This window comes from Haemorhous mexicanus, chromosome 5, assembly GCF_027477595.1.
Source record: "Haemorhous mexicanus isolate bHaeMex1 chromosome 5, bHaeMex1.pri, whole genome shotgun sequence".
Lineage (NCBI taxonomy): Eukaryota > Metazoa > Chordata > Aves > Passeriformes > Fringillidae > Haemorhous > Haemorhous mexicanus.
In genome coordinates, this window is record NC_082345.1 from 27,532,796 (window position 1) to 27,544,004 (window position 11,209).

The window sequence follows — 11,209 nt, forward strand, 5'->3', positions numbered from 1 at the left end:
GACAGGCAACATCCCCACCCCAACCCCCAAACAAGACTTTCCCCAGTCCTTATCCTAATGGCCAGCTCCTGGCATGGCTGTGGGGAAATGCAGGGGGCCAGGCTTGGCTTGGCTGGTCCCCAGCCATGCAGGTGGCCATGTATAGGGAATGTGTTGATAAAGCCCCTGCCAGGGGAGCCTCTTCACTCAAATCCCTGCTGTACCCCAAGGACCATCTGGAGACCCCTAAAGCCAGGAAAATGGGCACCCCATGCAGACCTCTGAGCATGCAGTGACAATGGATTCACTTTATTCTTTAATTTTTACTGCCATATTTTTAATCTCTATTCCCTCGGCTTTCCATGCAGACAAAATGGACAACCCTCTGCCCTGTATGTAAGGATGGAGCAGTGCACAGAGCAGGTCACAGATCCCTCCTGGGGAGACTGGGCAGAAGGGGACCCCTGCCCCACCACAGCTGGCAGCCAGGCAGACACGATGCAGGCAAGACACTTCACGTGCCATAACAGAGAGGAGATCCAAGGGGCACTCACTGGTTGAGCCATATAGGGAGGTGTCCATAGGGCTCAAGCTCCAGCAGAAATGAGAACAGAAGTCCTTACCTGAGCAGAAAGAGGAGCTTTTTCAATAGGATTTGTATGGGTGTTTCTTTTCCAAATTCCCAGATCATCTGGGGTGGGCAGTGCATCCACAGGGCTGGGCTGCTGCTGTCACTGGGAGGGAACTTGAGGTGGCTCCTGACAGTTCTGCTCCATTTTTGTATCACCCCCATCTCCCCTGAAACAGGTTGCTCTATCTCCCAGAAGCAGTCCTCTAGTGACAAAACATCTCCTAACCTGGCTTCAGCTCTTTTCCAGACACACAAAGGTTGTTTGAAGTTACTTCACAGGGTTGGGTGTAGAGCATGAGGATGAGGAGATGTCTGATTCATGCCGTGGCAATACCCCCTCTGCAAAGGGCAGGATGGCTGTTGTGGGTAGCTGGGACACCAGCCTTTGAGCCTCCAGTTTCTGCCACAGGTGTCTGGAGCCCCAGGAGAGAGTCACTGGGCATGTGGACCACCTCATCCACCATCCTCAGCCCCAAGGCTGAGATGGGGATCCATCCCATCCTGGATCATGCCGAGCTTCAGTCAGATGAGGCTTCACCTCTGCCAGTCTGTTAAGATCTGGGAGAGGAATTGTGGTGAGTAATTTTGGCCTTGGCACCTGTGCCAGTGCCTGTGGTTGCCCTTATGGGACAGATGCCGTGAGTCTGGCTGCAGTGCAGAAAGGGGAGAAGAGAGGTGGTCACCCTTCAACAGTAGCATCTATCCTGCAGCCCCAGAGAGAACTCAGGCCTGGGCAGAGAGTCACCTTCCCATCATCAGAGGGATATCCCCTCCACACAGTGCCTCCAACTGACCCTATTGGGAATATGGCACTTGGTGGCCCATTAGTGACTGGGGTCAGTGTCCCTACACCTTGCTTGTCCAGCTCTGTTCAGTGTCCAAAATCTCCCGGACGAGGAAGCCACCTCATCTAAGGAAGAGCAGACCCAGAGATGGTGCTTCATGTAAATAACCGCTCAAAGCACTTCTAAGTGACTAGTCACCTTCTCCAGGGGCTTCTCACCCAACCCAGAGTCTCTGTTCAGCCAGTGGGCATCAGCTGCTGTAATTACTCAGGATCAGCAATCCCACACTAACGAGTTCATTTCCCAAACAGAGCCCTTCCTGTGCAGTAAAGCCACTTACAGGCGGGTGAAGAAACCCACCTACGGGGAAATGCCTGGGATCAGCAGTGCCGGCCAGCTCTGGCACACAGGCAAAGCCTTGAGGACACTGTCATAAATTAAGTCATCCTGCCTACGCTCACATCACTCCCTGACTGCTTTTGTGCAGTGTGGAAGCATCCATCCCAAGTGACACACGGTATTTCTGCAGTGACAGTGAGCTGAAGTGACGGTTGTCTGGGGCTGTAATGACACGTTCAGGGAGCTCCTCTGGACTAGCTGTCTCCACTGCCTGCCCCTGGTCCTCCCTAACTTCAGGGACTATAGATCAGAGCAAGGACAGATTTTTTTCCCCTCTTCACTGCTTGAGAAGATGAACTTTTTTCCTGTCCCCAGGGTACCTGGCTATGGAGGGGGTTCCCATGAATGTCAGTGGATGCTGCCACTGTGAGAGAGCCCAGAGGGTGGAAAGACCTGGGTAGCACAGAGTGCAGAAGAGAGGGTGGCAGGACTGTAAATGGAGTAGATGCTGAGTGTGCCTTGCTTCATATGGCCTTAAGTCTCCTTTTATTTAGGTCAGAAGCAAAAATCGAGCTACTGCTGTGTGGGATTTGGTCCTAAAGTAACTCCCTGCTTCCATTTCCCCTGCAGTTTCTGGTGTTCAAGCCCCATGTTCCCAGCAATTACCCATCCAGCAGGAGACCTGTCCAGGCACAATGGCTGCCTTGCAAATGGCACAGCAGTCCCTGCCATATTCCATCCTCACAGGATGTGTCTCTGCCACCTCCCAATGGTTCAGCCATGGCAGCTGTCAACAGTTCATTGTAACTCAGCATGATCCACTTTGGCTTCCTCCAGCATTTACAGGTGTAACTTGAGACTCAGCACAAAAAGGTCAGTCATCTTAAAAGGCTGATCTTGGGCCTCACAGACCTCATACCTGTGGAAAGTTTCACTCGTCTGAGGAACAGGCTGTCAGTGTCCACAGGGATTGGCCAGAGCACTCCAGCTGCATTCCCCTTGCCCTCAGACTCTCTCCTCTCTGGCGCAGTTCTGGGTGGTTTTGGTGGTGACCAGCGCTGTGGCCCCCAGCTCAGTGGCGGGCAGCGGGAAGCTGTGGTTGCATTCCTCAGGCCGGGGGTACACAGCAGAGAGCAGAACGATGTCACCATCAGCATCGCCCTGGCAGCACGGCCTCTGCTTTGCCCTGGCTTTCCTGGGTGGCCCTGGCATCTTCAGGCTCTCAACAAGATGAAGGCATGGGGCTGGATTCAGGGCTCCATCTCCCTCTGGCATGGCAGAGTCCTGGCCAGCTAGGGTGCTGATGGTGTCTATGTTTTCTGGGAAGGGGCAAAAAAAGAGGGTTACTGGGCTCATGGAATGGGGCCAGGCAGGTGCCAGGGAGAAGGTCCTGTCCCTAGGGGAGAAGATGGATCTGGAACAGGAGCAGTCTGCAAGGTTCCCACATCTCTCCTGCTGCAGAATTTCTCCCGCTTACAACCAATGGGCTTTTCTCCCCTTAAAAGGCAAGAGGGAAGGGCCGAAACTTGCACTTCCACTTCGAGTCCTCTCGCTCAACCCTGCTGGCAGCAGAAGAGCCCAGCCCGTGGCAGCTTGCCCTCCCCGACTGCCTCCCACTTAAAAATAGACTTGTTTACACACTTCGAATGCAGGCGTGTGCCTCCAGCCCCAAGCCTCCTGCCACTTCCCACACATCCAGTGCCGCAGCACTGGGCTTGCTGTGGTGCAGCCTTAGGGGACACGGGGGACGTGGACCTGGGTACGCAGCAGGAGACTGAGTAGTGCCTCCAACACTCTCCACAATGGCCAGATCTCTCTCACTGCTGGATTTCTCCCTTCTCTTTCACTTTTGGTATTTTTCCTAGGCATGTGCGTCACGGGCTGTCACAGAGCAGAAAGGCCCCGGGTAATGTCCCCCTGGTCTGAGTCACCATCCGGCAGTGCCAGAAGTGTGCAGGCAAGCCTGGGCACAAGGACCAGCTTCCCCACTGTGGACACCCACCCAGGTCGTGGGGCAGTGGTGAACGCCAGCATCCCTGTGTGGCAGCCCTGCTTAGGGGTCCTGGCCAGCCATACCCCCTACCTGGGAATGGGGAGGGGTGAAGCCAGGCAAGACCACTTTGGAGAAGTGCAGGGGCTCCCAAGGGAGGAAAGAGCCACCCCAACAAAATGGGCCGTCGTGGAGCACTGTGGCCTTACTCTCCTGGAAGTACCCTGCTAGGAAAGGCTCAGCCCTGTTCCTTGAACGCCAGCCCTAATTTTGATGCACCAGATAACCCTGTGCAGTGCTGCAGTGACCATCAATGGGGCTGGCCCTGACATCCCACTGGGGTCTATGGGATGCGTGTTGGAGGATGCTGGGCATCTCAAGCACAAGAAGCAAGCTGGGCGGTCCACATAGGACCTCCACTGCAGCACCACAGGGAGAGGCTGCCTCTGGAGCCATCACCAGGTGCCCACCACTGCCCCCACTACTCCCACTCCATCCATGTTCCTCTGGCTAGTGGGGGAGAGGGCTCTCACCAGTGAGATCACAAAGCTCCTACTTACCAGTGTTCTGCACGTGTCCCCTGTGGAGAGGGCACGGTGCCAGGACATGCTTTAAGCAAACAAAGGCTCAGGGAGACCCGGCAAAGGGAGGGATGGCTCAGCAGTGTTGCGCTGGCAGTCAGGTACAAGCATAGGTTCCCAGGGAATGCAGGACACTGTCACTCAGGCAGTGATTCAGATGCCCCAAAATGCCATGGGATGCCTGTGGAGCTGATGTTGAAGTGGAGGAGCTAGCCTGTGCTGTGCCTCAGTGGAGCCAGCAGTAAGTGATCCCATCTACTCAAGGTGTTGTGAGAGGGAGAGGAAGAGGTCTCCTACCTTCATCCTCTTCATCTGCTGCCTTCCTCTTTCTCCTCCGCTTTCCCTCCTTGCAGGCCAGGAAGACACAGAGGGCAGCCAGAACCAGGATGAACAGCACCACCACCGGGACCCCGAAGATCAGGAAGGTGCTGGTCAGAGTGGGTGCCAGGGTAGGCTCTGCTGTGGGGTGAGATGCCAGTAGTGTCAGGAGGGGGAAAGCTGAAGGAGGAAGGAGGGCAGCAGCATTTTTCACCTGGCTGGCTGGCCTGGGGGCTGCGGTCGCAGGGAAGACGTGTGGCACTTCACTGTGACCCACCTGCCACCAGCAACAAAATATCCCCCTGCTTGATGAGATCCCTAGGGTGGATCATCCAACATCTCCCTACACCATGTTCCTCTCACTGGAACTGGCTGCCATCTTCCCCTCTGCTTTAGGTGAAGGTGGTGCTCCATCCTCCATTGCCACCTCCATAGCCATCCTCAGGAGAAGGTGCCTTCCACCTGCCCACCCCTGGGGTGCCCCCAGCCTCCTTGGCACCCACCACCCAGCCCTGGGGAGCTCAGACTGCAGCTGCCCTTGTGCTCTTACTTGCGTTGTCCTGGAACAGGTCGGAGCACTTGATGCACGACTTGGTCAGGGTGTCAAAGCACTCGAAGGAGAGGCAGGCAGGGGCAATGGCAGCTTTTCCTGATGAGGACATGGCAGAGTGGGAGCGAGAGCCCAGCTCTTGCATGGCGTAGCAGTGACAGAGCCGCCGGAGTGTGAAATCGCAGCGCCCCAGGCCCCGTGGCAGAGGGAGATACAGTCTGTCAAGCTGCGTCGTCTCCCTTGGGGCTCACAATCGCTGTGCTTGGCCTGGGGCGGATCTTCACCAGGGAGGAGGAGAGCAAGCAACCAAGCCCTACCCCTGCCTGCCTTTGCAATGTGCCCTCAAACTATCCCTCTCCTCCAAAATATGCTCCTGAAATCCCCACAGCCCCCCGTGTGCCTCGTACCCAGGGGTATTGTGTCCTAGCCTGACCTCCTTGATCCCCACTCCTCCCCTGCCCACCTGCGTGTTGCCCCCAGCCCAGGCATGTCCCCCAGCCTGCACCCCCCTTTGCTTGCACTGAAGAGCCCCCTTGGCCTCCCTCAGTGTCTACAGGAGACTTTCCTGTGCACAGATTTTTACAGAAGTCCATCCCAGGGGCACAGATCTGGCTTGGATTGAAAATGCAAAGGACCAGAGGGAAAAAAGAGTGAAAGGGCACTGATGTTTCCCCTTTTAAAAGCTCCCACTGCCCCGAGGACACAACCTGCCAGTGACTGCTCTGCAAGCAGGCCAAGTCTTGTATGTTCTGCACCCCTGCTGACGGTGCTCTCCATCACCTTGCTCTCTCCATCCTCTCCAATGCTGACCTAGACCTGTGGCTCCTCAGCACCATGTCTCATTCTTCAGGATTCAGATCTGGTTCTGCTCAGTAAATGTGCAGGGCATGGGCAAAGCAGGTCACACCAAGCAAGCCTGGTCCTCAAACCATTGGAAGGGACTACATAAAACCTTTAATAGTCTTGGGCGTTCCTGATCAGGAGCAGGTGAAATGTTCCACCACCAATACCCACACATCAAAGCCTGATGCTTGAAACCTGGAGAGATGGATTTCAGTGCTGTAGGTGGATCTCTTCCATTCCTACTGAACAAAAGTCACATACTCCTTTTCTTCACTCCAAAGGAAAGAAAGGGGCCAGCCAGAGTTGTTGGCTGGCTCTCAGCTGAGGGAAGCAACCCTAGTGACCTGCCTTCCCCAAGAGATCCCTAATAGGGCTTTACTGCTGGAGTCATGTCTTCCAGCAGCTATAGCATCTGGACTCCTTCTAGTAAGGCCTCTACTGCCCACTGTCCTGGATCAAAGCTGGGAGGGAGGAGGAAAAAATCCAAAGGGTGCTCTTGCTCTAGGTGATGGAATACCAGGTGCTCTCACTTGGCAGCTGAGGTCCTCTGAGATAGGCCTGTGTACTTGGTCCCTGAATGTGCTTGCCCCTCACCAGTGACTGTTGGACAAGCTGAGCCCACAGGCTCCACATCCCACCTCCTGAAGTTCTGAGTAGGATGCAGTCACCAGCTCCCCATGCTAGATCTCAGCCCAAGTGCAGTTCTTTGGTACCCCATGCCCTGCAGGGGAGGAGCTGCCCTACAGCACACCTCCCTTCCTGCCAGCAGCATTCCCAGGGGATAGTTTGCATCGTAGCAATGTCAAAGCAGCCCCAACACAGTCTCAGCCCCACCGTGGGCGCTGCAGGGCTCCAGGCAAGCCAAAGTCCTGAAAAAAAAGGGTCACTGCCCACCAGTTCCAAACCTGCCATGATTCCACTTCCCCTTCCAGCCAGTGTGCCCAGGTGCTTGCTCCCTCACCCCTGCGCCATGCCAGCAGGAATGGCTGTCAGAGGAGCTGTGAGAGGCCGGCCATTCTTGTGCCTGTGGCTCAGTTATTCCCACTCCATCTTAGTCAAAATAAAACTCCCCAGTCGAGTGGGAGCATGCCAAGCACTTCCCTCCCTCGGCACAGCCCTGAGCCACAAATGGCACAGAGAGCTCAGCACCCTCTGCCTCAATGCTTGCCAAGAGCAGGCTGCGCTCGCCCTGCTCATACCTGCCGGGGGAGCTGGGTCAAGCAGCAGCACATCTCTCCATATCCCACTCCAGCTGACCCTCTGCCTCCCACACACCCCAGGTGAGGACCAGGGCTGGGGTGCAGGCATGGGAGTTGGAGAGTCAAGTGTCCAGCAGTAGGAAGGGATGGAAAGCTGTGATGCAGAGCCATGACCCACAGCAGGGGGAAAAATAAAAGCCAAGGCTCACTCCAGTCCACATCTGAGCTCCACAGTGGAGACCTGGCTAGGAGAGGGCACCTGGAATTTTCACTGTCCCCAGTAAGCAGCCCTCAGAAGTGCAAGTTAGGGTCTAGGGCCAAGAAAATACCTTGCCTTGTAGGCTGGTGGGGCTGAGGACATGCATGTAGGCAGAGGATCCCCATAAAATATCTGGTGCTCTGTCAGGATACCTATCCCCAAACCACCTCCCTGCTCTAAAGGCTTTGCTGTTCCTCTAGTCTCCTTTTCCCAGAGGTATGCTTCTCCATCATTCCAGTTTTCCTCCCCTCTCAAATGCCCCCACTGTACTTCCCCCATGTCAATCATCTCTCAGGGACCCCTAGCCCCTATTTCTGTGGGTCCCACCACAGGACTGTCACCGTGCCCCTCTTCCTCCTTTCTCTCCTCCCTGCTTGGCTTAAAGTGCGGGGTGAGAAGTGGTTCCCAGCATCTGCTGTACCACACTTACAGATTAACTCTGTGAGCCCAGTCAAACATGCACGCTGGGGAAAGCCCAAACCAAGTAACCTACACGGTGCTTTCAACATGGAGGGCAAGATTTACATTAAAGCTCAGGAGCTGACAGATCCCATTTCAGTACATGGAAAGAAAACTTGAAGTTTCAAATGCACGGTGGGGAGCCCAGGGATGGCAGCTGTCACGCCCTCCTGTGAATGAAGCGCTCCCAGCTCCTGTTACATGGAAGGAGGTTGCAGCCTCATTGCTGCCACTGACATTACCCTATTCCCCCCCATTTTCTCATCCCTCTTTATCAAGGCTCTACAGGTCTTCCCTGCCCTCATGCCAGCTTGTCCATCTCCTCCTGGGCCAAGAAGATATGTTTGAAATTACACATGACAATGCTTCCTCAAGGAGAAAACCAGTGCTGACTACCCCAGCAGCACTCACATGTGGGCCTGCCCATGAGCACCGCCCGGGTTCTGGGCATCAGATGTCTCCCTTTTTGTCTCCTCATCTTTGCCTCCCCTGCCGTTCATAACTGTGGTTGATCATTTTTGGAATAGCAAAAGTTAAAGCTTGGTGAGTAGTTCGAGCTGTTTGCATCTCAGAGCTGAATACGCTTGATAATCGCACAAATGCATAATTAAAGAGCAGAAAAAATGACTCACTGGATAAGGAAATGCGCTTTTCTTATCTCCTCTGCAGAGAAATGAAAACCCCAGGAGCCTGGGTCTCTGGCTAAGTCCTTTTATTAAACAAATAAACCAGAAAAGATCAAATGAGCGATTCAAGAATTATGTCTTCATCTCAGAGTCGGACAGTTTGATTTCCAGTGCCGTTTGCTCCCAACCCACACCTGCGGGGCTGCCTTTGGCTGAGGTCAGCTGGGATCCCTGGGATCCCTGTGGGGGACAGGGCAGTGCTGGTGCTCCAGGAGCATGGAGGGTTGGCAGTGGCCTGTGAGGCTTCATGCACAGATGAGTGACTGGACTCGTGTGAGCGGTTCCTCAGGTGTCAGGGGGAGGTGAAGTGACTCACGCACGCACTTGCAAAACCGCGTGTAGCAGAAAATATCCCCCGAAAGTTCACCTTGTGCCCGTGCACACCGGAAACCCAAAGGCTTGTCGATCAGAGAAGCTGTGAGGTGTTTACTGAGCCCACCCAGTTACCTCAGGGCAAACCTCGGGCAGGGTGCATCCAGCTCCCCAGGAACATCTCTGACTCCTGCCCCACATTCAGATGGTCCAGTGGAATGCCTTGGCTGGAGTCAACACCCAAAGCCCATTCAGCACCTCATCCCAGCACCCCTTCCCAACACTCCTTCGCTGGCCGGTGGGAAACATCCCTTCCCAAAAAGCACCACTATGGCTATCAGGAGCAGATTTCTCACAGCTCCAGCATAAACCTTCTTCTCAGGATTCACTGGGATCCCTCCTAAAGCCAGGTGGGCTTAGGGACAAAATCTGGGAAGATTTTAGGAATATTATGGGAAACCAAAGGTTTCAAGAGATTCACAGTCACTCTAAATCCCAGATTCCTCTGTAGGTGCTCTGCTTCCTGTCAAGGGGGTTTGTGACACTGCTCAGCCACCTGCATGGGGTGTTTGGTGTGGGGCACTGCCCCACCCTGTTGAATGGAATTTGTCTCCCTGCTCCTTGTTTATGTCACTGGAGCTCTGCTTGTCTGCAAGGCTGAAAAAAAAAGGCCAGGTGTCCTTGCTTCCCTCTGCAAAGGGACCTTGATAATGCTGAACATCCAAATTAGGCTTCTCAGTGGGCTGCCTGTTAAAGAACCCTTTGGGGTCACAGAAGGTGAGCTCAAACTCCCTCTGCCCATTCCTCCTCCCTGATCCATAGAGCCCAAGAGGGACACAGCAGCACAGAGGACATGGGAAAAACCTCCTTTGTCTGATCCAGCCCTGGAGGGGCTGAGCCTTGATCTTCCCTGGTGGGGAGGAGTGAGGGGTGTTTCCAGCCGCTGTACTGGCTGCTTCTGCTGCTCTGCAGAGTGTGGGGGGGACTCAGTGAGGTTTGGGTCCCTGGCACTGCCCTGGCTCTTGCAAGCCCCCCACCCCTCCCCCATCATGAGCAACACAGCGTTAGCTGAGCCTGCCTCTTCTACCTGAATGTGAACAAACAGTACTCAAACTCCCTGCCCACTCTGCCTTACAGCAGGGATGCTGCCCCCACCCCCATCCTGAGGAGCAGTGGCATCTTCTTCTGTCTCCCTTGGGCAACTGGGAACGGGGGGGCAAGTGCCCCCCCAGTTTTGCCTGTGGCTGTTCATAGGGAGTGTTCACGTGCCATGACAGGGCCAAGCAGCACCTCCAGCACCAAAACAGAAACCAGTGGCTGGGGTGATGTGCTGCCAGAGGAAAAACCTCAGGTTTTTCACAGGAAAAACCACAGGTGGTTTTTTGAGGTCAGGCATCCTTTATGCTGGGGCAGAAATCTCCCCAGTACTCACAGTGGGAAGCCCCACCACCGCACTCTCAAGGCGTGAACATCCAGCAGAAGACTCCAGAGCCAAAAATCAAAGCCACACTTGGCCCAGTACCTCTACAATATCCTCCAGCTTCCCACAGACCTTTAGGTTCAGCCTGGTATAAAAAGGCCAGAGTGATTTTACTTGTACAGGCTTGAGTGCAGAGTAATGCTATGAATTTCCATGAGTGTATTAAGGATGCAGTGCTACAAGAGAACTGACAGGTGGATTTGGCCTGTGCACCTCCTCTCCTGGCTGGCATCTGGGCACAATGCCTTGGCCATCCTGCCAAACTCCAGAGAAGAAATAGGAGTGCAACACACAGAGTAGGGAGGGAAATAAAGGGGAGGATGAAAAGCTGCTGCTGCAGCTGCAGGGCTGAGGGGGTGGAGAGTGACTGCCAGCAGCCCTGTGCCATATCCACCACCCTGAGGATGAACTCCGAGGAACCTGTGGGCAATCTCCATTGATTCCCTTTCAAGGGGAGAGCCCTCCTCACAGCTCACAGACATTCCCTCTGTAACAGCCACACCAGCTTCTGAGCCTTTGGGGCTTCAAGGCTCTAGCTGGAGGGAGGATGAGTTGCTTTGGCACAGGCTGTCACAAGAAAGGAGATGCTGTGGGGAGCAAAGGCTTCTGCCAAGGCAGGCGGATAAAATCCCCCCTCCCAAGATCCCCTCCTCACTTCCTATCACAGTGTAAGCACCTGTATGGGAGGTATAGCCCTTTGCCACAGTACCCAGGGAAGGCTGCCTGTCCATCCCCCTGGAAGATCTCCTGGCCAGCCCTGCAGAGGGCTGGACCACCAGAGGATGCAGGCAGGCTTCT

At 54.8% G+C, this 11,209-nt stretch overlaps 1 protein-coding gene across 2 annotated transcripts; it reads right to left on the reverse strand.

Moving 5' to 3' along the window:
* Nucleotides 1-267: 267 nt before the first annotated feature.
* Nucleotides 268-5,426, reverse strand: LOC132327387 (uncharacterized). Of its 2 annotated transcripts, none has more exons than XM_059846552.1 (3): nt 5,174-5,426; nt 4,603-4,761; nt 268-3,053 (listed from the first exon to the last, which is right to left on the reverse strand). In XM_059846552.1, the coding sequence occupies exons 1-3, from the start codon at nt 5,316-5,318 to the stop codon at nt 2,740-2,742; spliced, it is 618 nt and encodes a 205-aa protein (XP_059702535.1). In that variant the 5' UTR covers nt 5,319-5,426; the 3' UTR covers nt 268-2,739. The 2 variants fall into 2 exon arrangements, with proteins under 2 accessions (XP_059702535.1, XP_059702534.1); XM_059846551.1 differs by having other exon boundaries at nt 4,603-4,764; nt 5,174-5,425.
* Nucleotides 5,427-11,209: the final 5,783 nt, after the last annotated feature.